We start from the raw sequence: 26788 nt of genomic DNA, 5'->3' as shown, positions 1-26788 counted from the left end.
CCCAGGGCCTTTATACTGAGCTATATCCTCAGACATTGTTTGACTCTAAGATTTCCTGTAATGTTGGAAGCCAGTCTGCTCCCCAGGGAAAGTACATCCACTGGACTGATGTCGCGTCTATTAAGCCACCCCATCAGTTGCCATTTGGTCAAGATTTCCTTCTCACCCTTTCTCTTCTTTCTCCAGCTGGCCCCAAACCTTGCATCTTCTCATACTAACCCCTGCTACCTACTTTTTCATATACACATTCAGCAACTAACCCCAATCTTCACTTTTTTATTTTACTTACAAACCAGTCCAAAAGAGATTCTGTAGTGCACTAATAAGAAGGAAATGGAATAGCTGTGGTGAGTCATTTGGAGCTGAGAGAGGAGCCTTTTGTGGGTATATTGCAGTGATGAAGAAAGGAGAAACTCCCATGATTTTCATGGGATGATAGTATAAGTGAAATTTATTTTCAAAAAGCAACAGAGTTGAAGCTTCAGTCAGGAAAACTTTTCCTGACATCTTAAGGAAGACCAGAATTAAATAGTCTTGGATGGGCTAGTTGTGGATATCATCTGGCATACAATTGGAATCTAATAAAACATGTTTAATAAAATGAATGAATGAATGGAATTGAGTACAGATAATGCATCTACTACATTGTGATTCTCTGGAACTTAATCCTTAGGGAATAAACTAAAATCCTACTACCATAGTTACCTTGAATATCATCACCACTGAATACAGTCTCTTTTATATATAAAGATTCTTTTGATACAATAAACTTTTAGGAGAAGTAACTAAATCTTAGGAAAAAGCTTCAGTAGTATTCATTCATACTTTTGGTCCAGTCAGTGAGCAGCAGCTTTAACTGGAAAGAAAGGCTATCAGTAACATATTTTTGGACTTCTTCTCTCACAAGATCTTTTTCTTTGCTCCTGATAGCACTTCTTTTATTATTAGTGTTGGTAAATTTTCCTATTCCCAAACATCTCTATAAATTTGACTCTTACCCCAGTGTCAAGAGGTTCCTAAAGTTTCATGAGAGATGTTGATTGTGATGTTTTCCAGTCAGTCAAGCAACATGACATTGGTTTTTCAGTAGACACAAAATAATTCTCCTGGGAAAGCACAAACAGGAGCACATGTACATTCACAAACACATGGTTTAAATTTCAGAGGAAATTGATAGTTGAAATTTTATTCTGATAATTGAGTTTTTCAAAACTGCTGCTGTAACACATCTTTATTTCTTAGCATTTTCATGAAAAGGTGAGAAATTAAAATTAACCCAAACAGTTTTGTCTGCTCTTCCTTCTCACTATCACTTTGATCGTCCTTGGGGTATCAGAAGACAAGATAGAGTCACAGAGGAACATTATTTCTCTATTTTAACATATTAAATAAATTTAATAATATATCCATGATTTAATCAGTAATTTATGATTATATTAATAAGTTCAATAGAGAAGGAATCACTCATAAAATCATTATGCGTCACAGTTCACATCTGCGACACGACACAAAGGAGAAGAGATTATTGGGAATCAATATCCAGTTCAAACTCCAAGAAGGCCCAGAGGGCAATTATCCAAGACCCCTCAGCATGAGAGCATCATGAAGGCAGCCCAAACTGAAGCTTCTGTTGCTCTTTATTGATAGAACCAAGAAGCAAAGATAATGGACAAAAGAAGGACATCTGTGCAGGAATTCATTGTAGGGGACAGAGGAAGGACAGGGAAAGGTCAGGGTGGTCTGTTACATGATTGATCTTAGGGCCAATCTAACTGATAAATTGGGATATGGAGAGGAGAGGGCCAGAGCATTCATTCCTTAAGTCAATGTGTTTTGATCCTACTTGGACTTGTGGTTAGGACTACTTGGACTATGGTATCTTTTAATCTCAACCATCCATTCTAGGAGGTTTTGGGCATGTGGCTCCAAAAGTCCCTTATCTCTGAATATCCATCTCATGCATACCCTTGGCCAACGGCCCCACAATTATGTTATTTGGATAGAGAATTTTTTTAAACACTAAGAAAAATCAATATGACAGAATTCCATTTAACTTTGTCTATATGTACCTAGAACAGTGGTCCTCAAACTTTATGTATCAGAATCACCTAGGAGACCTGCCTACAAAGAATTGGTCAATAAGACTGGGTGAAGCCTAAGAATTTGTATTGTTAAAAAGTTTCCAGGTAATGTAGCACCTTCTGGTCCAGGAACCATACTTTGGGAACCCCTGCCCCAAGCTTTATAGTACAATGCTAGGTATAGAGAAGCCACTTACACATACTAAACCAAACTGAATTATTTGAACCAGGATGATGGTAAGACAAGACTGCTCAGAGCAGTTCTTGGGCAGGATTTAGCCAAGGTTTTCCTATGTTGTAGACTTAGTTCATAATCTGAAGAACTGCCCGGTTGTGTCTTTCCACAATGTTCTATGAGATGAGGATTAGCTATTGTAAGAATGCTTTGAGGATTTTTTCTTCTAGAAGCTTCTTTTTAGAATCTGATGTGACTCAAGGTCACAGATTACCAAATATCATCCTGTTCTTTAGCAGTAGAACTGTTCTGCCTCATCCTCCATCCTTGCCAAGAGTCTTTGCCTCTGCCGAACCCAAGGGAAGGGAATTTATGGCATTGGACTGACATTCCTACAGAGCTGGACTGGGGATTGATCCATTTTCAATAAGGGCCAGAGGCCTCCTCACCTCTTAAGTTCCAGTCCTTTTAGTATTGAAGGGATCATCCTCAGTATCCACATGCAGGACAGCACTGTTGTCATTATTCATGAAACAGTCAGGCCAGTGACCACAGGAGTTCTGCCCATAATAACCTGCTTAGTGGGTACCCTTAAAAGCTTTACTCATCCAAGTTTCCATTAAGGAACCTGTTCCCAGCAAATGTCCTTTTCATAAGTATCACAATAGCTTCTCAAACAGTTTTCAAGTTAAAATGTGAAAACGTCAGTCATCTCCCCTCCCCCCTTCACCACTCCTCTTTCTTTTCCCAGGTTGTGATGAATAACTTAAGCCCAGCCTGGAAATCATTCAAAGTATCTGTAAATTCTCTGTGCAGTGGAGATCCAGACCGCCGGCTGAAGGTCAGAAATCAATATAAAAAAAAAAAGTGATTTTAAAAATATATTTAACACTTCTCTTTCTTCTCAAGAATGTTAGGAAACCAGAACTATTGGTTGCATTTATTCAGCCTCTCACCTTTTAGCATCTTCCTGAAGAGCCACTGAGGCTCATGTAATAACCTGAAATAAATCCTAACTGTGTAATGTCATGAAACACTCTATGACTTCTCAGAAACAAAACTGTGGTGATAACTTCAGGGTATAATTGTGAGTTATTAGAAATGAAATACTTCTGTATCAATTATCTGTTGTTGCATAACATACTACCCCAACATTTAGTAGCTTAAAGCAAACCATTTTGTTTAGTTTGTGATTCTGTATATCTAAGTAGCCTTAGGTTAGTCTTATGTTCACTCCTGCAGGTACAGATGGTCAGCTGCCTCATGAGCAGAGTGGGTCTTCTTCTAGGGTTGGCTGCTGTCACCTGGAATGATTTAGGTGGTTGGGCCATATGGCTCTCAAATATTCCAGATTCAAGGGTGAGGACATAGATTCCACCTCTTAATGGCAGGAGCTACAAAGCACTGTGACCATTTTTTCAGTATCCCACAAATGCTTTAGAACACTGTGAGTATATAGAAGTTGGAAGAAAATGAGCATGTGGAGGGTTGGAAATCACCAAAGAAAGACAACTGGTGGCATGTTAGAAGCAGACTCCAGGAGATGCTCCCTTTGGTCCATGGGCTGACCCCCTCTCTGCCTTGTAAACCTGGAGATTCCATATTACTAATAACCTAGAACTGATCTCATGAATTTAGTATGATTAAGTAACTCACTGGAGACCAGTGCCTCTACATTGAAAGGCCAATTGATGGATATCCAGTGAGAAATGTGCCTATCAGGCAGACTCAGCAGCCACATCAGCTTCACTAGGACATTTGGTTGTGGGTGAATAATAGGGGAGAGAAATGTTAGAAGATGACTGTTACAGCCTCAGAGCAGCATCAGAGATACTGGGTCATCAAGAAGTCAATGGCTTCAGATGCTGAAAGTTGGGGCATCCACCTCCACTATGGGAATAAAGGTTCATCTGGTGTTAGATGGCCACTTAAGATGTTTGCCTTTGTAACTTTGCATTTCCCTTACTCCTTTCACCCCAAAGGCCTGGTTCTGATGATAAAATTCTTTTGATTTTTCAATGTTGTTAGATTAGAATTCCTTCTGGTTGGTTTGACCTACCCTCTTTAAGGTGACTTTGTATATCTTTGCTTGCACCCATTCTGGATGAACTTTGTGATTGAACTCTCAGTGGTTGAGGTCACACAGGTCACCTCTTCCAAAGTTTAATGAGCTTTGTGTACGGTGTTTACCTTCTGTGAGTACTGAGCCTAGGCCTCAAAAAACCCTTGCAGTTTCTACATTTCCTTCTTGGAACCCAAGGTCACTGTGTGTATTCATTCTGGGCGGACTTGTGGTGGAATTCTCCTGCTTTACTTCCATGTTCTTCAGCAGCATGTCAGAGTCCCTAAGAGCCAAGGTATTTCAAATCTAAACCCCAACTTAAAACTTTTTTTGTGCCAAAATCAAGATTTCTGGTTGTTTAGACCTTTAGGTGGAAGTGCCTATGCAAGACAGCCAAGAGCAACTGCTTCAGGATTGGCATGGCCATTGTCACCTAGACTCTGAGTAGCACTATCCCATTCCCAGGGAGAAAAATGGCCCTGCTTGACCAGAAATAAAGTAATACTTCCTTTAGCCATAGATCAGTTTTGTCATAGGGTGTTATTACACGGATAAAAGAAGGTTTTCTGTAATCAAATGAATAAGAATGCAGAAAAGGAGTACTTTTTTTGCTCTTTGAGTGCTCTGCAGTCTCTGTAGGAACAAGTGACAGTAAAAGGGATAGATCAATAGATGGATCCTGTGTTGAAAAATAAAATAAGTGAAGGTTCTGGGTTCAATCATCAGTACCAAAACAAAGCACTGTTAAATTCTCTTAAAGCCCTCTTCTCCAGAATGAAGTGGTACTGTACTGGCAGGCAGCAGCTCTGTCCATATGGGTGTTATTCTTCCCCAATGTCCTCACCCCCCAAAAATTAGAAAGTGAAGTTTTTGAACTCCCCATCATCCCAATAAGGTTTTATGTCTTTCTTTCTGATGTATCCAAGATCCCCATAAAAATCAAGTTCATAAATAACTCACTTTTTTGTTGTTGTACTGGGGATCAAACTCTGGTCCTTGCGCTTGTGAGGCAGGTGGTAGAACCACTGAACTAAATCCCCAGCCCTAAATAACTCATTTTTGGGATTTTATTTATTTATTTCCTGGGGGAAAATCAAAGCAATATTTAAGTAACTCTTTTCAAAATTGATGTTTAACTTATTTATTACGGAAATGTTCAAACATGGGTAAAAGTGAAAGGATGACATTATGCCCTCCATACCCATCACACAGCTTCAGCAGTTCTGAATAACACCCAACTTCACATCACACACTCTCCAGGCACCCATTTCCCCTGTTGTTCTTCCCACCACTGGATCATTCTGCACAAGTCCAGGCCAAGTGGACACATCCAGTAATCACAGTAAGCACAATGCTAGGGCCCACAATACTTTTAGGAACATACAAACGTGGTTTACTTTATCTTGAAATCAGAAAGGAAAAATTAACTTTTAAGATTGAATGAAATGGTTTGCACATTTTTCTTACATCAGAAAACAATGACATTTTTAGGGCCCATGAAAATCTATTATGGTGGAAGAAACCCAAGACGAAAAACGTATGTGGGGCCAACAAAAGTAGTAATGTGGCCATGTCTCACACATAGTATCATCTCATCTGGAAAGATTTCAGTATGTGTTGCTAAGGGATAAAGAATCTTTATATAAACATAACCACAAAGCTGTTATCATACCTAAGCATAATAACTGTATATCCTCAGTGCCATCAAATATTCTGCCATTATTCATATTGGCTTGATTCTCTCCTTTATCAGCAATTGTTTTCTTTTTGTTTTTGTTTTACTTTTACTTTTCACTTTTTTTTTTATTCTACCAGTACATGTTTGCAGTATATCATGAATACCTTCATTGTGGGTAGTTGGTACATGTACATGACACATATCATTTCTTTTTACATCCTTTCCCTCCCTCTCCCTTCATCTTTTTGTCCCCTTTCCATTTTCCAAAGATCTGTCTCCATGTTTCTTATTCCATATCTTTTATTTTGCTCTCTGACTTATTTATACTTTGAGATTTTCATATAAAAGAAACCATGTGATTTTTAAGCTTGTATGTCTGATTTCTTTCTTTTAACATTATGGATTAAGATATAAGCAGAGTCCAGGATTACATTTGAACAAGTTGTCTCAAGTTTCTTTCATTGGTTGGTTGTCTCTCCCTCTTTTTTTCCTGGCATTTTCCATAATAATATAATAATTTTAAGAATAAACTGTTTCATCATGTAGCATCATTCTCTTTCCCGTATATGAGTAGTTGGGACTTCATCAGATTCAAGGTCTGGTTTCAGGCAAGAATGTCCTTAGAATTATTAACAATTCAAAGAATATTTATATGAGTGTTTCAAAATATTTTATTTAATATCATTCTTTTGAAATATTTGACTGTTATGGCTTATATAAAGATGTCCCCCACAAAACTTCATATAGTCATAGGTGGGGCTTTTCAGAGGTAGATGGATCTAGGGTGTTTGATGCTGGGATCACAGATGTGATGCTGGAATTGATTCAAAGTGTGATGCTAGGATTAAGGCTGCCCCACTCTAGGAATGATAAAAATATAAGGAACAGAAAGAGGGTCATTGTTGGTTGCTAGCTGCTTGTTGCCTTTCTGTCTTCTGCCTACCATGTTTCTCCTCTTTGATGTCCCTCTGCCATGCCACCCTGCCTTGGAACCAGCCAACTATGAACTGAAACCTCTACAAACTGGAAGCCAAGTAAACTGTTCCTCCTTTAACTTTGGGTGTTGGGTATTTTGTCTCAGCAACAAGTAAAGTAACTAAGACATTGACCAATGAAAACTTCAAATTGTCTCTTACATTCTTTTAACATAAACCTAGTATAGTAGTATTTAATAGTTTCCTTGCTTTCTGGAATGATTTTTTTGCTATTCGTCAATTTTGAAATTCATTTCCTCCAAGATATGTATCTTTATATGGAGAGTGAGTTATGCTTTAAAGTCTCTTGAAATCATTCCTCCCTGTAGTTAAAACTCTAACTATACAATTGTCAGATTTGTTTCATTTTGTTTTCAGATTTTAGAAATTTTTCTTCCAATTCAATTTTTTATAATTATATAAAATGTTTACATGGTTCCAAAGATAAAATTACAAAACAAAGCATGTTTAGAAAAGTTAGCTTTCCTTCCTGTTTCTTCTACCTTTTGCCATTTTTTATAAGTAGTCATCTTTAATATGGTTTATACTTGGTAAAGCCAGCTCCTTCCACTTCTGTATTCCTTGTCTGTCCTGGATGTTTTTCCTGTTTGTTACTTCCATTTCACTTTATAAACAACATATTAAATAAACTATTTGTATTTTGTATTGATGCAATTTGTGTTGAGATTGCTTTAAATTCATGAATTGAACCGAATATTCTCTTTTTAATACTATCTTACTACCCTGGAACATGGCACATCTTTCCATTCATTCAAGTCTCCTTTTGTGTTTTCAAGAGTACCTAATGATTTTCTCTTGCAGATTTGGAACATCTAAAGTTTATGCCCAGTTATATTGTTTGCTAATTTATTTATTTTGCTATTATAAATGTAGTCCTCCATTACACCTTCTGTATTTCTGAAGGCCATAAAATTTTGTTTTCTTAAAATCCTATCTCATTAAGTTCTTACATGGCTTGTTTATAGTAATTTTTCTATTAATTTTGAGGGCTTTTCAAATATATCATCTGAAAATAAGGATAAATTTTCCCCTTCTTACTTATCTCTTATGGCTCTATTTACTTCTCTTCTTTTACTGAATGGATGAATACATCCAACACAGTGTTAAGTGGTAGTAGATATAGGAGGCATCTGTGTTTTATTCATGTGTTGTGGAAAATTCTATAGTGACAGACATTAGTTTTTAAAGTACTCTGATGGTGTCAGAAGCTCAGTGCTTTCTCAGTCATATCTACTCAGCCTGAGATTCCTATGATATTTAACACACTTTAATACATTAAATATCAAGAGAAGATTCTTGCTTGTCATGGCAACCCTATATGTAACACAGCACATTAAAGTGTCATCTGAACTATTTAGAAGTCACTATTCACCTTTCTGTGTAGATTTAGGATTATATTTAATATTGGTGGTTTAGTGAAATTATATACGATTGTCAACTAATTTGAAGAGCCACTAAGGAAAAAAAAAATGGTCTCAACAAAAGTGTAACTCAGTGCTTTCTTTTCAGTATGTCATTAGCAAGAAAATGTGTTCCTCTTAGATTCAGTGAAGTACGTATTAATCATTTCCCTTGATTTTTTTAAATCAATACATTGTTAATACCTAATCTATACATGTCAGGAGGCAATGCTGTGTTAAGAAGATTCTTACACTCAGGAGTCTTAGAAGAGAAGATGGTGGGAAGTCCCCATCAGCAACCATTTATCAACACCCTAATAGTGCCCACTACTGAGGAACATGCTATGCCAGAACAGCATTGACAAGCACCAGCTCAGCATCCCGAGACCAGTTAGTCACATGTGGTAGAGGGCCATTTTCTCTCTCCTTTTCTTTTCTTTCTTCTTTTTTTTTTGTAGCAGGGATTGAACTTAGGATCTTGTGCTTGCAAGGCAGGTAGTGACACTACTGAGCTGAGTCCCCGGCCCAAAATATGATGATTTACCTCTATTTTCTGCATTAGTACGGCACCTCATTTCTTTTGGTACCAGGGATTGAACCTCCTTTTCTAATATCCAAACCACCTAGGTAGCTTGGAGACACCCCTATACAGAGCTCATCCAGCATCCTCTGAGTTGGGTGGATACAGATAGAAGGTATTTGCCTTGAAGAGGGAACTAAAGTGATAGGTACAGGTAGTTTCAGTGTCCACTCACCCCCATCCCTTATGTAGGTGATTAATTGAGGTCATGATGGGTGAGCAAATAACACATGCCCAAGCCAAAGAAAGTAAGAGAATGAAAGGAGAAGCAGCTAGCACCCTAGATCCAAAGTAGAGATGAGTAAAACCAGGAACCCACAAAGGAGTGAGAGCAGGTCCAAACACAAGTTTAAAGCAACCAACAAATGACACTGTCACACACAATTCATCTTGCTTGTCTTTTTGCCCTCTCTTGGGCTGCCATGCATGATTAATTTCAAACAGTCATGTTCACAAGGTGCCTTCTGACACTCCCAAACTTGCACTCCTGACCAGTCAGAAAAGTGCTGTATTGAATGACAATCCCAGACTGGTAGCCCTGAAATTATCACGTTAATAGCTCTCATATACAGTGTTGTTGTAGGCTATTTGTCCAACACATGTTGAGAAATACTGTCCTCTTACTGATTCTGCAAACCTAGCTAACTTGCTACTCAAATAGTTCAGCACTTTTTCTGTCTATATATGCATATGCTCTGTTTTTGCCTTATATAAAATCCTTAGCCTTTGTCCTTTAATTACTTCCAGCTATCCGTGTCTTCCCCTTCTCATGTGTGACCAAGCCATCTTTAATAAGAATTGTATCTTTTCTACAACTTCATCATTTTTGCTTTGGACTCAAAGCCAGATTGACACTCACCTGCCAGATGGATTTGACTCCTCAAGTGCCTTAGAGTTTGCCTTAGCCCTTCCCTTTATTTGCTTGATACTTGTAACTCCTGAATCCTTATGTTCCTATTATTCTGTTTCTGAACCTTTAGGCTTATTTACCAAATTTGTTTTCTTCCTTTCCTTTTTCATGCTGATTTTCTCTAATCTTCTAGCTCTTACTGATTGGAAAGGAAGAAATCCCATTCAAGTTCTAAACCCCAGATCTCATTCTTGACAGTGGCCCTAATTTAACACCATAATGTTCCAAATCCACTGAAGTAAAAGGCACCCCTGGCCCCACAAGTTCCTCTTCTGAGGTCTGTAATCAATACTGGGTCATGGAAGAGCAGTGAGCAGCTTACAGAGGGTTAATTACGTAGGAATCAAGGCTCCTTCTGAATTAGGAGAAAAATGTTCTCTTTGTTTTAATAATCCTTCCTTTTCATTAATATTTTTTCCTTATTTTACAGATGAGAAATTCAAGACTCTGTTTTAGAAAATTACTTAAGATTACACAGCTAAGTTAACACAGTCTTAGTTTAAACCTAGGTCTCTCATGCTCCATTGTCTCTGTTCTGAACTATTAAAAGATAGCTAATATTTACTGAGCACTTACCAGGTACCAGGAATTGTGCTGAACACTTAAATTTTTTCAATGAACTCAGTAATTATACTAGGTTAAACAATCTTGCAATAACAACCCCCCCAGAATAGAAGTTTTACTTCTTGCTTACATGACAATCAAAGGCAAAACTTTCAAATCACTGTCTGCCTGTCCTCTCTATCAGGTTGCTTCTCTTTTGTGGCTTTTCCATACTTAAGGGCTCATTCATGTTTGTGTCCACCAGACAGAGGAGGAAAAATATTGAGAAAGATCTCTCTAGCTGTTTTAGATAAAAATAGCCATTCGTGTTGCTGCCTATATTCCAGTGGCTAGAACTTAGTCACATAGCCACACAGAGCTGCAAGGGAAACTGGAGAAGGTGGTTTAGTTGGATGACCAGAAAGAAGAAACAGATTTTTTTGTGATGATCTAGCAGGCTTTTACATGTGAGAGACACTCTGCTTTCATTTTGTAGATGACAAAACAGACTCAGAAAAGTCAAAAACTTACCTAAATTCACAGAGCTACTAAGTCTGAGTTTGGAACCTAAACACCACACCAGCCTTGTCCAATAATAGAAAAATGCTATATTGGCACTTTTTGGGAAGAATAGCCATTACTCACATGTGGCCACACAATTTTCTTCCTCCTCTTTCCGCTCTCTTCAAGCCTCCTTCCTATTTTCAGTCTTTCCATGCTGTTATGCCATTCCTTTTCCTTCTAAAAGAAAAAATCATCCTTTTCACCCATAAAGGAAAATATTCCAGTTCTTCCTGTGTCAAGATCCTGCTGCTAGTGGGCACCTTCTTTTGCCATTCTTTAATGACTCCAAAAGAGGAACAAGTAGCTCTCCTAAAAATGGAGCTAGAAGGAGGTGTTTTGATGCCAAGGGAACTTTTATCTGTGAGAATCAGGTCTGATTTTTTTCATATCTGAAAAGACAGTGTGCTTTGCCAAAGCAAGTGCTATTTTCTTTGTATGTTTGTTTATTTTATTTTTCTTCCAGGAAACCAAACAAGCTGATCTTACTTAAAAAAGAATCTTGGGAGTGGGTGTTTCATAAGTATAGTGTTTTAATGAGGAAGAAGGAAAAGTTCTGGTGATGGATGGTGATAGTGGTTACACAACAATGTGAATAGACTTAATGCCATGGGGCTGTATATTTAAAAATAATTACAACAGTACAATTTTTGTTATATATCTTTTCCTACGCTAAAATAAATATGTAAAAATCTTTAACCTGTTAATGTGACTTTGAACCTATCCCTGGTGACACAGCTCCCTGACATTGTACTAGAAGTGTGGAACTCCTCCTGCCTGCCCTACAATGCTCTTACTGTCTCAGTAACCTAGGAACCTCCCAAGAGCTTCCCTCTGCCTCACTTTCAGAAATCCTCATGGTCAAAAGGGGAGGTTGCTCCTTGCCCAGCCATTATAAGCAACGAGCACAATAAAGTTGGCACAACCTGGCCAAAATAAAATATTGAAAACACTGTCCATGTCGTGAGGTCTTTGACTCTCTTTGACTGGTTCATAAAATGTGTTTGAAGTAATTCCCTTTTTAAAATACCTTGCATTTCTGAACTAAGAGTACCAAATTCACACTAGTCAGTGCTCCAGTGAGATTTCTAGATGAAAGCAGAGAGGGTGTCCTCTTATCCTCCTGGGTGGATGTTTCCTTAGTAGAGAGAACATCCATCTGAATAAATTTCAATTGCTGTGACAAGAAGCAGTTTCCTCACTTTATTTTACCCACCTATGACCTAATTCTGCACTGAAAATTAATAGGTAATCGGCTACTGAGAAAATGCTTGAAGAAAAATGGGAAGTTGGAAGATGCTAATTGATGAAGGGAAAGGAATATTCTGAGTGGAAGTTCTGAGAATCCCTCAATGAAATTTTGTAGAATAATTCACACTGATGGGCCTTTCTGCTCTGTTTAAACAATGCCTTATACTGGTAGTACTGGTTATGATGGTTGCTTTCACTTGAATTTATTTGTTTGCTTGCTTTCTTGTTTGTTTATGTGAGCCACTCCATCATTTATTGTACCACTTTGTCAACTCTGAAACTGAAAAAGTTGCATCAAGATTTCAGTTTTTATTTTTGCATGTTTGAAAATGTTTTTAACCTCGCCTTGTCAATAGGAAGGTCTTCACAGACTAGGTTGACTTCCTGGAGAACCTTTTGCATTGAGTCACTTTCTGCAGAAGATGCAGCTTCTCTCCCATGTTTTAAACATTAAACAGGAATTATTTTCTAAATCATAGTCTGCAGCCATACTGATCATTTATTTCTGGAAAATATTTACAATGGAAGCAAGTCAGCTTTTATAAAGTGGGTAGTCTTTGAGGCCAGGAGAAATGACCTTTCTTTAGGTGCTTGGCAGAAAGATCTAAGAGGGCCTCCTCATTTACTAAAAGCCTCCTTACCTCCTCATAGACACAGTGCTCATGACACCAGCTGTCTGCAAAGTGCTTAGGTGTCCAAAATAGACTGAGCCAGGCAAGATTTTATTTGTGTGGACCACATGAAACAAATGTCAAAGAAGAGCAAATCAACTGACCTTGTTAGAAATGAATTATTTGCTCTCTGAGATCGTGTGAGTTACCTTTTTTCAAATGATTTGAACTCATTGCAAAGGGGCACGAATACTTTTGGACTACCCCAATAAGGGGAAGACTGTCATCATAATCTACCCTACCTCTGCTCCATGCAGTTAGGGAGGAACAAGCCAGAGAAGGGGAGATGCTTCATATTGCCCAGAGGCTGCTCGTGCTGGATGACTCCAGCCAGCGTCCCCTTTACCTGTGTGGTCTCCAGCTCCTTTACTGATACAGAAACTCAGCTTTGTCCAACCACTCAGACTTGATGGGGCCAACAAGAATTGACTTATGCAAGAGGAAGATGCCTAAGTCAGGACGTAGATAAACTAATTCATAAAAAAATTAATAAAAAGTTAAATTGATTTGACAAAACTATAGTCTTTGTGCTTTATACAGAGAGTCACTTCTCTGATATCTGAAGACAGTGGAAGCAGAATTAGCAACCAGAACATCGGTTGGTGAGCATGGACAGTTCAAGGCATGAGCTTATGAGGAGCCTGGAGAGAGTCTACTCTAGTTAGCAGTTTTGACTCAACAACCCAAGAATATGGAAAAATCAAATTAAGTTTATAGGACAGTTGTGTTTAAAAATGCAGATAAGTGTAAGCCTTCATGGCCTCATCAAAACCAATCTGTGGACTCCAGACCTGAGTTGCACTGTAGTGAGCCTTGTCAAAGTACAGATTCCAAAAAGTGCAACTCTCACTGGATCACTAAATGAATATGTGTCAAAAGTTTACTCAACTCATTAATTAATGAGAAAACCAATAAGAGTATAAAACTGTTTTTTCCAAAAGCACATTGATGAATTTGTTTTACATAGTTATATTTTTCCCCATTAAACAAGACTATGATTTCTAGATATAAAACTGGTTAATGTCCTTCATAGAAATAAGCTTCAGGGTTATCTTTGCCATCAGACAAAATCATCATATAATATACAAGTATATATACTTACAGTTTAACATATATAACTTTACTACCCTGAGCCCTTAAGCAAAGGTACCTTCCCATGGGAAAATAAACCACTCCTGGGAGAGCCTGTTAGGCAAAGCTTCAGCACAGCACTGAAAGGCTTGGAGTAACATTTGGGCTATCTCCAGATTGTGCATAATTTTCTTAACAGGCTCAAGTAGCCCCTGAGTTCACATTCCTTGAGCCTCACTTTCATAAGTCTGAAATTCCTGCCTGTCCCCTGACACTTCCTCATCTCTGAGTGGCTGGCACATTATTAACCTTCAGATGTCAGGTAAAACTCAGCCACTCAGAGATGTCTTCCCAGGTCTCATTCACACTTGCTTTTCTCCAGGTACTCTCTGTCTCGTCACCCTATTAATCTCCCTCATGGTGCTTCCCATGACCTGTAATTATCTTGTTCATTTGCTTACATGTTTATGGTTTGTCTCCTCCACTGAAATATAAGTGTCAAGCTCCAAAGGAAAGAAACTGACCTATCTAATTCACATCTACATCCTCAGACTCTAAAATAGTGCTTGGCATATATGTAGTCAATTATTAATAAGTATTTGCTTAATGGATGATGTCTCTGCTAGGTTTTGCTATTTGATCTGCCCTTTTAAAGCCCCCTACTCTCTTCATCTATTTATTCTTACCCTTGCCTACACTGACCTACACATTAGGTTAACATTTCTATCACATCACTTTTGACCTGGGACGTTTCCTAAATGCATTATGAAAATTTTCTTTCCTTGTTGTTATGCCTTAGAGAACACTCCACTGCAGCCCGTTTATCATATTCTCTCCTAATAGTCTTTCTCCCCCAAATTTAAGCATATTTTTCCCTCCACCAGCCCCAGGTTACAGAAGGAAAGGAAAGAGAGAGAAGAGTCTGGACTAGGAAGAGCACTGCTTTGGGGTGAGGGACTAGAAGGAAAGTCACAAGAAAGACAGTATCTTGGCCATGGCTGGCTCTCACAGCTTAGATTTCGGAAGACAGAAGTGCTTAAGCTGTTCTCTGAAAAAGTATTAGGAAAAAAAAAATCAACCTTGTGGATTTTCCAAATGTCAAGTCCCTTTCATTTCACTGCCATACTTCATGTGTTAGTTCTTTACTTCCTTTGAACAGCCTCTGAAATAGCAAAGACTATGTCTAAGGCTAAGAATGATAAGTCCTGGCTTATCGTTAAGCCATGAGATTTTCAGTGGAATAAATCAGGAGAGGGAGGTAGGGTGAGCTAAACAGGTTTCAATTAAGTCTTGAAGTGAGTGAGAAAAGAAAAGCCCATCCTCTAGATTCTGATACTTAGAACTTCTTTTACAACTTGTCTCCCCCGCCCATCACTTTTCTTAGCAATTAAACCTCTACTCAACATTATTATTGCTGATCATCCAGAATGCCTGCTTGCACTGACATTTAAAATGCTTCATAACAGCTATCCCATGAAAGAATAAAGTCACTAAGTGGACTTGTCAGGAAGAATTACCTCCAGTTCATCTCCTCTGCGGACCAGCTGGCCCTTTTCCTAAGCTCTCTTACAATTCTCTCAACCTTGCTCCTGCTATTAATAAAATCAATTCTTGAGAGCACACAGTGTACTAAACCATAACAGACCTTTAAGGCAGATGTTGTCAGAATTTAGCAACGTCAGAATCACCTGGTGGGCTTGTTAAAACACAGATTCCTGAGCCCTAACCCTAGGTCTGGGCGGAACCTGAAAATTTGGATTTCTAACAAACTCCCAGACACTGCTGAGCCTGCTGGTCTAGTTCACACATAAGGAGTCAATAATGTAGAAAAAATACTCAAGAGAAAACCTTAACCACATTTTCCCTTCAATTCACCCATCTCCACCTTAAAATTTCTTTGTATCTGCACACCCACTATTTCTTTCTTTCCAAAATTAACATTAATCTGCCCTTTCACTCTAGTTCTTCATAAACTTCAAAAGAACTTCAAAGACTCTTCCTCAGCTAGTCACTGAAACAAATATTTCAAACCTAGAAAAAAGCTTTGGACTCATCTCTCAATCAGGGCTTCTCAACCTGAGCACTACTGGCATTATGAGCTGGATAATTCTTTGCAGGTGGAGGGGAGCTTATATCTTAGGATGTTTAGCAATGCCCCTATCTATATAGGACATTTAGTGAGCTTCTACCTATTTCTTTTGAGTAGCATCTCTTAGCTGTTATAACCAAAAATGTCTCTATATACTACCAAATATCCCCTCAAGAAGGTGAAATCACCCTTGGTTTAATCTACCATTCTATTCAATTGTACTTTTAATCTCTCCCTCTTTGGTGCCATTTAAGGGTGAAAATTCATTGCATCCCTTCCCAAATTCGATCCAACTGAGACATAAAGATATAATTCAGAAGGCTGGCCATCAAACTATCATTTCCTTGCTGCTACAGTTGGCCCTTGATGGTAGGAAAGCTTCTCCTGGGAGAGAGGTTTTGGGAGATTTTTGGGTTGTGGTTAACAATATATGAGGAAGCCCATAGTTAAACTTAGGCTGGGAAGAAAAGATTTGCATAAATACCAAGTGGAATTGCAATGACATAACCAAGGCAGTTGTTCCCAACGTTGGATATGTAATAAAACCACCTGGGAAGCTTTTAAAAATATTTATTCCTAGACCCCACCTCAGAATAATTCAACGGAATTATTGGATAAAGGAACAAAGCATCAAACTTTTTTAAAGCTGCTAATGTAATTCTAATATCCAGTCAGACTCAAGGACAACTACTTAACTCAATAACAGAAAGTCTAATTCTTTGTTGGGATCATTCATTCATTCATTGTGCTGCTAGGGATATAGCCCAGTACCTTGAGCTGTTAAGCAAGCACCCTATCATTGAGCTATATCCCCAACCCCTCTATGTTTCTTATAAGACACAGGGTCTAATTTTGTTGCCCAGGATGGCCTCAAACTTGTAATTCCCCTGCCTCAGCTGCCCCCATAGGTGAGACTAGAAAGATGCACCCCCCACTTCCCCACTTCCACATCCTACTTCCTAATGGAAATATTTACATATATTTATAAGACAACCAACCCAGTGTCTTACAAGATCTCCCAATAAATGTCCTAAGACTTTTTCAACCAACTAGTCCTCAGAATTCTGCTTATGTATAAGTTGGACAAACGTATTAGAAAGAATATGAAATGTTAGTGGGCTTCATAGAAGGCTTCCAGGGAGAATATGTTGTCTAAGTTAGGTCCTGGAAGGTTTGTGCAAAGGCCTAGAAGTTTGTAGTTAATGGGCTCAATGCTGCAGCATTTCACTATGTTGAGGAAGAGGCCTGGGGAAGGATAAGAGATGGCAAAGCTAATGAGGTCAACAGAACCTATGGGTCAGGCTAAGGAGTTTGGATTTTCATCCCAAGGACAATGGGAGCCCCTGAGGGTTCTATGCAGAAGAAAGATGTGATGCTTGAGTTCTTGGGATCAATGCTATGTGTGATTTGTAGAACTTAAATATAATATGTTAAGGCTGAACTAAGGGATTGGGGTTGAAGTCATAGCAGGAAGAGTTGTTTACCAGGCAGGGATGACTAGAATATGGTAGTATTGGATAAAGGGAGAGGAAGAGGCAAGACTGGTGAATTAATTAATTGGTCCCTGGTTCCTGACTGAGCCATGTGAATGGAAATGGTAGCATCCTTTAAGATGAGACTTCTGAAAAAGCAGGACCCTTGAGATGGAAAAAATGAGTTCAGTTTTGTACTTGCTGGGTTTAAACTGTTCACAGGCCACCCAGTGGGCAGTTAGCTGTGAGGATTGGCTCAAGCTTAGCATGGCAAGTCCCATAGCCCAGGAAGCCACTCAGTCCTGGGCAAACAAGGTCAGATAGACAACATGGCAGTTGGCTACATGAGTTTAACTTCCAGATGAGAGAGCTTAGTTGGGGCATAAATGTGTAATAGTAAATAGATAGGAAGTATGCATGTGAACACACATGTAATGTTTATGTGTGTATGACTGGAAGGAAACACAAAAAAACAATAATAGTATACAGTAAATAGATCACCAACTGATTTATTCTTTAGGATTTAAAATTTTTTTACTTTAATAGTGTGTGACATTTGCAACTAGGAAAGTGAAAAACACTTATTTAAAATTCACACAAATTTTTAATATACATGTCAATTTGTTACATTTGCTTAGACCTTTTGGTTCCTATTTAAAAATTCAAAATTGAAATAACTATTTTTAAAGTCCCAGTGGCTTTCCCTGGTGATGGACAAGAATATTCTATTTTTATACAGTGACATCACACAAAGTTAGGAAGTAGAGTATGGATCAATTTGGCTTATCTCCTTTTAAATTCCAGGGTCTACATAGCCAGAAAATGACCTGGCAATAGGATGACTGAATGCAAACAGAAAGGTTGCCATCCTTTTAAATTTGTATTAGTATTCTCAAATGATCTTGTCACAGAGCACATTTCAGGGTTGCTAACTCTGCAATGACAGTCTACACTACACAGTGATGAAGTATGTATTTGGAACTGTAGCTACAGCACCTAACTTCTTTGCAAAGCATGGGTTCGATGATTTCATCAACTGTTCTTTAAAAGAAGTGTGCTGGGACTAATGACACCAATCCTTACTACAAAGTAAGGAAGAGAAGGCTGCAAGAGTTTTCCCAGATCCTGTAGAGATGTGTACTGGACTGCTAGGGTTTGAAGCCTATGACCCCTTAGAATCATGTGACCCAAACCCCCAGATAGTCCCACCACTTTATATTCCCAATAAAAATTTGAGAGCCAAGAAAGAGAAATGACTCTCTGGACCATATGGATAATTAATCATCAGAACAAGAAACTGTGCTGCATTCCATCTCTTCTAATCAATACAACTAAATTGTAAGATAACCGAGAAAGAAACTGAGGCTCATAGGGTTTAGAAAGCTCCTCTCAAAGTCAGAAACCTCTTAAGGGCAGAAACTAAAGCATGGACTGGTCAACTCAAAAGTCCATTCAATGACTCCTAAAGTTTCCTAAGGCATCTGCTCTTTCTGTCAGGCCAAACTCCCTTCCTTAGAGGTGCCTTTGATGTTAGGGCTAAATAGAGGAACCAGCTCAAATGCTGTCACAAGCACAAGAAAAATTTTAAAATGTTAGATTTGTTTGCCGATCATTCTACCTGATTGAAGGACAAGGAGGGAGGGGAAATGCCAGCAACCTTCCTGTGACTTAATATCCCATTTCAGGACAAGTGCCCTTAGCAGTGAACAGGCAGGAAACAGGAATCTCAAGGGTTGTTCTGAACATGTTATAAAGCCCAGGGAGCCTTAAAAGTATTTTCAATATCACAGGAGAATCCTGCATATATATAGCAGAAATTATGTAGAGATAGAAAGGAGAAGGTGCCTTAAAAAAGTTAGTTCTTTTTTGCTTTCTGAAACTAAAATCAGAGGTGATAAAAACTCTTGCTTTTCTACTTTACTGTTTCTATTTCCTAACACTTCTCAACATTTGCTCTTCAGTTTCACCTAGGAAGTAGTCAGGGCAGGAATTATTATGCACACTTTACATATGAAGAAAGTGAGACACAGATTAAGTATTTGCACCGGTTATCATGAATAACTAGTGAAGATGGGAAGAGAAAGTAGGGGAAAAAGCTGTTGTTTAGAATAGTTTACAATTTTTATATCTATTTTTATCAATAAAGTACCCTTCAACTATATGTATTTATTAAATGTATCCCTTTACTGTTGTACTAATATAGTTTATGAATTTTAAAATGTACAAATGATTTTTAAAGGATGTAGTAAAAATGAATATAAATGAAAGTACTGATATTTCCTTCCTTCTCCACAATTGTGATGCACACACCCTAGGATGGCCCTCAAAATTCCTAGCCTCAAGCATACATATCTTTGTGTAATCCCCTTCCTTTGAGTGTGGGCAGGACCTGTGACCTTGTAACCAATAGATATGACAAAGGTTGTGAGATTATCATTCTTGTGATTATAGTACATGATATGACAAAGGTGAAGATCTAATTAAGACCTCTAATCTTAATTGATTTAATCATAGGGAGATTATATTGGTGGTCCTGACTTAATCAGATAAGCCCTTTACAAGGGGTCCCAAACCTCAGTCTCTATCTCCTTGCTCCTGGATTTTATGAAACAAGCTATAATGAATATACTACAGCCACAAATTCTACCAACAGCCTAAGGGAGGTTGAAAGCAGCTCCTTCCCCAGTCAAGCATCTAGATGAAGATGCAGCCAAGCCAACATCTAAATTTCAGCTTCAGGAGAACCTGAACAGAGAGCCCAGATACTGTGTGCTTCCATTGCTGGTCCACAGAAATTGTGAGGTGACAAATGGCTGCTCTTTTGTGCTAAATTGTTATATAACAATATAAAACTAATCTACAGCAGGTCATCTTTTGTACCCTCTTGGTTTTGCATATTTTATTTTCTAATGAACAAATTCGAACACCTCCCAGGAGCTAAGCACTCCGCACTGTTTCCATAAGAGCTTACTTCACCCTCCCCTAAACCATGTAAAGTTGATATTTTTGTACTCAGAAGACCAAGGAGCTGAGATTCACCAGGATTAAGCAACTTTCTAACTATACGCCTATAGTTAGAAGTAAAAGGCCTGGGACCTTTATCCAGACTAGACTTGAGAATAAAACCAATTCTAGTTTCCTTTGTTGCAATAAACCAGCTGTATAGCATTACACAATGTAAAACTAACTCCAACACACTGCCCTCCCTGCTGATGCCTCCCATCATGGGAACAAGCTTTCTACTAGGTTCCCCCTCATGCCATTCACACTCAGCAGTGACACACTGGGGAGCCTGTTTGTCTTCAATGATGACAGTAGTTCCATGTGTGCCTGTTACACATGAGGGGTCTATGTGAGAACCATCTATCAGGACTAGAGATTCTAGACTGGAAAATTTGAACAGTTGAATGATTCAGTATTAATGGAGCTTGGAATTCTGAGAGGCAGTTTGATATGACCCTCCTTTTCTTCTGCTGTGGAATACTTTGCTAAAATCTGATGCTTTTAACAAATCAGTTTTTTACCTGGGCACAGCTACCAAAGCAGCTGTTGTCCACATGTTCCCAGATTCTATGACTTGCAAACCCTTTACTAACCAAACCTGCAAACCATGGGAAAATGCTACCAAACCAGGTACTGTTTTACTGTAATGATAGTTTTTATTAAACTGGAATGGCAGACAGACAGGCAGCACTTACCTCTGGCTCTCCCACCTACTTACAGGTGATTGGACAAGAGCTTAGCACCACCTGCCTTAAGCTTCAATTTCTTCATTAACCAAGTGGAGATAATAGTACCTTCCCTTATCCCATCAGATTGATTGATTCATCTATTTATTCATTTATTCAACAAATCTTAGATTGTCTGCTATATTCCAAGACAATATTCTGCTTAAAAAATATGATTAAGGATCAAAACCAGAATTCTAGAACCACCTCCAAAACGGTAACTGTTTGATGAGTTTCTTTTGATGGATTTCTTTTTTAATTACTAGCTGTCTTTACTACTTGAAATACGTGATCATTCATTCAGTCTTGTATAAATCTTAGTTCAAGATATGTTGTCTGTGAAGCACCATGCTAGCTTCCGCAATTATGAAGATGAACATTTGTAGCATTAAGACATTCAAATGGACTGGGGAAGCCTAGTGTCTGTGTCTAAGCAGAAAGATTTATTTTTAGTGCAAAAATACCAGGGAAGAAAAAATCCTCAGGGCACCCATCTTGTGGTGTGAGAGAAATAAGATGTGGTCAGAGCTGTGTTTCTGTTGATTAACCTGGCTCCACAGACTTGAAGGGGAGCAGGGAAAGCCAGTTATGGGGCTGTTGTCATCCAGGCATAAGACAGAGGTCCTGAAGTACAGTGAAATTGAGGATAAGAGAAGAAAAGAATAATTTGGAAACATATTTAGGCAATAAATTCATCAAGGAATGATAATTTCCTAGATAACAGATGGGGAAGGAGAGAAGAGAAGGTAAAGGAATCAAGAATCCTCTTCAAGTTTTACCTTGAGCAATTCTTCCCATCAGCCATGCAGGGTAAGAACTGTTTTTGCCATGTTACTCAGAGACCCTCAAGATTACGTAACTAGTAAGGTCAGGGTCAAGATTCAGACCCAAGCCACCTGATTTCAAAGCCCAAAATTTTCTACCCAACCTCCTCCAGTACCTCTATATTAATCTGACTGTGTGTCCCTACTCTTAGACCCAAAAATCTCTTCCCTGAAACATTACATGGGACCAGAGAACAGAGGAGACATGGCAAGATTAGAGATGGTGGAGGTCAGGAAAAGGGCAGAGTCCAATAGCCAGGCTTTTTATCCTCTTAACTCCTCTTTCCTTTTCCCAAGGCTCTTCTTCTCCAGTTCTTGCACTGTTCTTGGGGTTTGCTTATAACCTTGGTCTTGTCTGTAGAAATCAAGGCAGTTTCTGCACAAAACCCTGGTACTCAGATTTGCTGGAGTTGCTCATGGCATTTGCATGTATTGGGATACGTGTGGTACAATCTGTATGAGTCACTTTCTCACCACTGGAACAAAAATACCCAACACCTATAACTTAAAGGAGGAGAAGGTTATTTAGGTTCACAGTTCATAGGTTCAGTCCATGGATGGCTGGCTCCAAGGTAGAAACAGCTTGGTGAAAGGGCCTAGCAGAGGAAAGCTGTTTACACCACGGCAGGTAGAAAGCAGAGAGAGAAAAGGATAAGAATATACTCTTCCAGGTAATGTACCCTAAGACCCACCTCTTCCAACCAGGCCCCTCCTCCTAACAGAACACTTAGCTATAAACTCTTCAATAGATGAATCTACTGATGAGTATAGTATCCCCATGATCCAGTCACCTTTCAAAAGCCCCACTTCTTTTGGGGGGGGCAGGGACCAAATTTCTTTATTTGAAGCAATTAAAGAACTTAAGTAGATGTTCTGGTACAATTTATAGAAAAGGTAAGGGTAACCCCAACATCCATGCGCTGCCCTGGTGACATCAGCCCAGGCTCGTTTTCACTGTCCCCAAGGGTGTTCTTGTCAAAGAGATACTTGGCCATGCCGGACTAGGGGCCTCCCATCCTGCACAGGTTGGTCATGTGGTCACCCAGCTGTTTGATGGACTTCACTTGCTCATCCACATAGTGAGTCTCAATGAAGTCACACAGGTGGGGGTCATTCTTGTCAGTGGCCAGCTTATGCAGCTCCAGGAGTGACTGATTCATGCTCTTCTCCAAGTGTAACGCACACTCCATCATGTTCAGCCCACTCTCCCAGTTGTCATGGTTGGTTTCTTAATATCCTGAAGGAAGATCTGCTACTGTGCTGGTTCTGCAGTTTCATCAGCTTCTTGGCATGTTTCTTCTCCTCATGAGATTGGTGAAGAAAGTATCTGGGAAAGTTCTTCAAAGTCACATCATCGTGGTCAAAGTAGTAAGACATGGCCAGGTAGACATAGGAGGCACAGAGCTCCAGGTTGATCTGGAGGTGGCTGGCGTCCTCAGCATCCTGGTGGTAGTAGTTCTGATGCACCTGTGTGGGCCAAGGCAGTCATCATGGCAGTGGTGGTGCTGGAGGCAGTGAGGGCAGGCTGGGCTCCATCCAAGCACTGTTGAAGCAGGAGGCCCCAGCGACACTCGGTGGAGGACCAAAGCCCCACCTCTTAACACATGGGACTTTTGGGGGACATTCTGATCTAAGCTTTACATAACACACACTAAAAGGAAAAGCTTACAGAGATGACAACCAGGAAACCTGTGAGTTTTTGTTTGCTGAGCAGCATTTCAGAGCCTCCTGTCTGGCCAGAGCCACATCTGGACAGTGAGCAGGAGCTATTTCACTTCTCCCAGTTCTCTCTGAATCTGAACAACAAGTTTAGGACAAATGTAGGTGTAGTAGAATTCTTCTCTTCCCCCACCTCTTCTTTGAGGCCCTGCTCCGCAATTCTGAGGGCGGGTGATTCAGATGACAAGACAGTGTCAGCTGTGGACCAAGGCTGCATCACCAACAGTGATTCCAAGATACCAAAGAGATTTGCAAGCTGCAGTGGACCCGAGAAATAATACCCAGCTGTCACCACTGGCTGTCCATTCTTTCCTCATTCTGACATACTTGTGTGCATCTTTTCCTTCAATATACTCAGATAATTCTGCTCCAAGTTGCTAAAGAGACTTTCAAAGAACACTAACGTTCCAGAGATGAGATGGGCTCCTAATATTGTATCTACTATGACTGTCTTCAGCAGGTCTCTGTCTTTCTGAATTTAATCCTGTCATATCTTTTGGATCTTGGAGGCATGGGAGAGATTTTATGAGGAAGTTTCCTAAGGGCAAACTTTAGCCTTCTGATCTTTTCTTCTACAATAATATGTCGAGAAAAATATTCCCTTGTTTCAAAGAATATGTGCTTTCAATAAATGTTGTCAAGAAAAGCAAATCCTAGTTTCCTATTGATTCACTTTACAATGAGAAATAATATGTTGATATGAAAGAGAAAAGCCCTTTGGCCTGACTTTTTATTCTTGGGACATTGTATGTTTTAAGAGAAATGTAACTGGAACCCTTAAGTACCTGAGAGTAATACACAATGACAGATTTTCTATTATTTTCCTTCTATTTGTCTATAGTTTATCACCTTTTCATAGAGTTTGTATCCTGCATGAATCACAAATAGTGAGATTCTTTTCTACACAAAGTAACCCCTGCATCAAGAACTGGATTCCTTGCAAGTATTGAAAAGAAAGTCCTTTCATGGGCAAGTTTTTTTAGCTTACTGAGTCTTTCTCCAAGGTCAAGAGGTGAGTTCTGCTCACAATTCTGAAACTCTACTGTGTGACGTTCAATAAATAACCTTCCTGTGCTTAAACTGCATAACCTACAAAACAAATATGGTAATGCCTGCCCCCACCCACTTCTCTGTGACATTCTTATAGGTAATAAGAAAGTCTAAAAAGCTCTAAGAAACCTCTTGTTTTAGAAGTACCATCTTAGTAATCAGGGCCACCTAGTTAGAGCAGCCAGACATGGCAAAGCATTGAGACTTCAAAGAATAAAAACCCAACTTATTGTTTACTTTATCAAGACTGTACACTTGAAAGTTTGGATCTTTTTATAATTTATATGGGTCTGGACCTCCATCATTAATAAAATGGGTTATTTAAAATGGATATAAAAGAATATCTGCTTCACTGAGTTGTAAGGATTCAAGGAAGTGCAAGCCATACACAGTGTATAATAAGTGGTCAAGAACCACAAACTAAATTACTTTTATCAGATATTATGATAGATGATTCTTCAAGATGTTTTATGGGCCAGATACCAGATAAAATGAGATATATGACTGTTCTCTGTGGTACAGTCAGTCCTTAAAGAGTCTCAGGGTTTCCAAGAAAAATAGCTAACCTTAAAATGGGCAAGTACTATGTGTAATCAGTAACCAAGAGGTCTTCTGAATAGAAAACTCCTGCTCTTTGTTTTGAAGGCTTAATCTCATTTCAGGGTGGGAACAGTTTTAGTTTGAACATCACAGATGTATAATGGCCATAACAGAAATATAATTCAATGCATCCTTCACCCTTTCAACTTGGAAAACTTCTCCTCAAATCAATTTCAGTCTTCCAGCTTTTCTGTTTCCTCCTCTAAGCAGCAGTGGTTTGGTACGTTCAACACCTCCCTTGGCAATCAATTCCTAGTGCCAGTTCACCAGGGGCTTTTTGTTAATGTGACATTATTCTTGGTCTCTCCTTCCTTATCTGAAAGCTATTTTTCATTTCTTTACTTTTTTTTTTTGGAGTTCAGAAGAATTACCTAAAGGTAGTTATTAAAGGTACTGGTGCTGTTTTCTTTGTTTCTGCCCAAGGATTTAGATTATATACAACTTTCCTTCACCTTCCTTGATTATAATCCTTATATCCAGGTTACTATTGTCTAGAGATCATACCATCCCAACACCTTTTCTAGTCTCCTCTGCCAGAGGATGAGACTCACTCTGGAATCTTTCTTTCACTTCCTGTATGTTTGGCCTCTTCTCCTAAGAACATGTGGGTGATTCAATCTAAAAGCTGGACACAGAAAATGGACACAGTATATCTCAAGATGAGATCGTCTATCTAGCAGTATCATCACCCAGGAACTTGTTAGAAAGGTAACATCTCAAGCTCCACTGAAGACCTACCAAAACAGAAATTTAAGCCTCTCAGTAATTCTGATGCATACTAAGGTTTGAAACAAAATGGTACAGGATATGCCACAAATGTGCACCTTGATCACATAAGGCCATTAAATGTCCACTAGAGCATGGGTATTTGAGTTTCATAAACAGACTTAAAATTTCAAACCTGTTGTTTTTGTTTTGTTTTTCTTTAATTCATTAAGTTTATTGGTACATTTTAGGTATATGATGACATTCATTATTGGGAATTTGTACCTTTACGTGATATATCTTGGTTCTTATTTTTTCCCTATTCCCCTGCCTTCCCTTCAACCCCTCCACCCCTCCCTATTTACAAAGACTTTGTTTCTGTTTTTTCCTTTTCTCATATTTTTTTCCTTTCCTTTTTTTCCTTTCCCCTACCCCTCCTACTTCCCCTTCCCCTTTGGACTTTTTCTTCCTATTTCGCATTATCTATTATGCATTTTGATCCTCATTTACACTTTCAGTTTCTCACACCAAAGAAACTATTTGGTATTTACATACGTGTGTCCTTCACCAGCAAAGTGAAGAGACAACCCACAATATGGGGAAAATTTTTTACCAGTTGTTCC

At 38.9% G+C, this 26788-nt stretch overlaps 1 protein-coding gene and 1 pseudogene across 2 annotated transcripts in view; one reads left to right on the top strand and one right to left on the bottom strand.

Annotated features, from left to right (window-relative positions):
* Positions 1 to 26788, top strand: part of Cpne4 (copine 4) — a 535814-nt gene that overhangs the window by 387420 nt on the left and 121606 nt on the right. For both annotated transcript variants that reach the window (XM_087186153.1, XM_004834230.3), the window contains exon 7: positions 3008 to 3097. In XM_087186153.1, the coding sequence (XP_087042279.1) occupies positions 3008 to 3097 (90 nt within the window). The remainder of the gene's footprint in view (positions 1 to 3007; positions 3098 to 26788) is intronic.
* On the bottom strand, positions 22952 to 23688 carry LOC106009528 (ferritin heavy chain pseudogene; annotated as a pseudogene).

Source organism: Heterocephalus glaber, unplaced genomic scaffold (genome assembly GCF_053883595.1).
Source record: "Heterocephalus glaber isolate CG9 unplaced genomic scaffold, H.glaber_assembly_v1.0 deba00001504, whole genome shotgun sequence".
Lineage (NCBI taxonomy): Eukaryota > Metazoa > Chordata > Mammalia > Rodentia > Bathyergidae > Heterocephalus > Heterocephalus glaber.
Note: the sequence above shows the minus strand (reverse complement) of the source record. Positions and strands in the feature narration are given on the sequence as shown.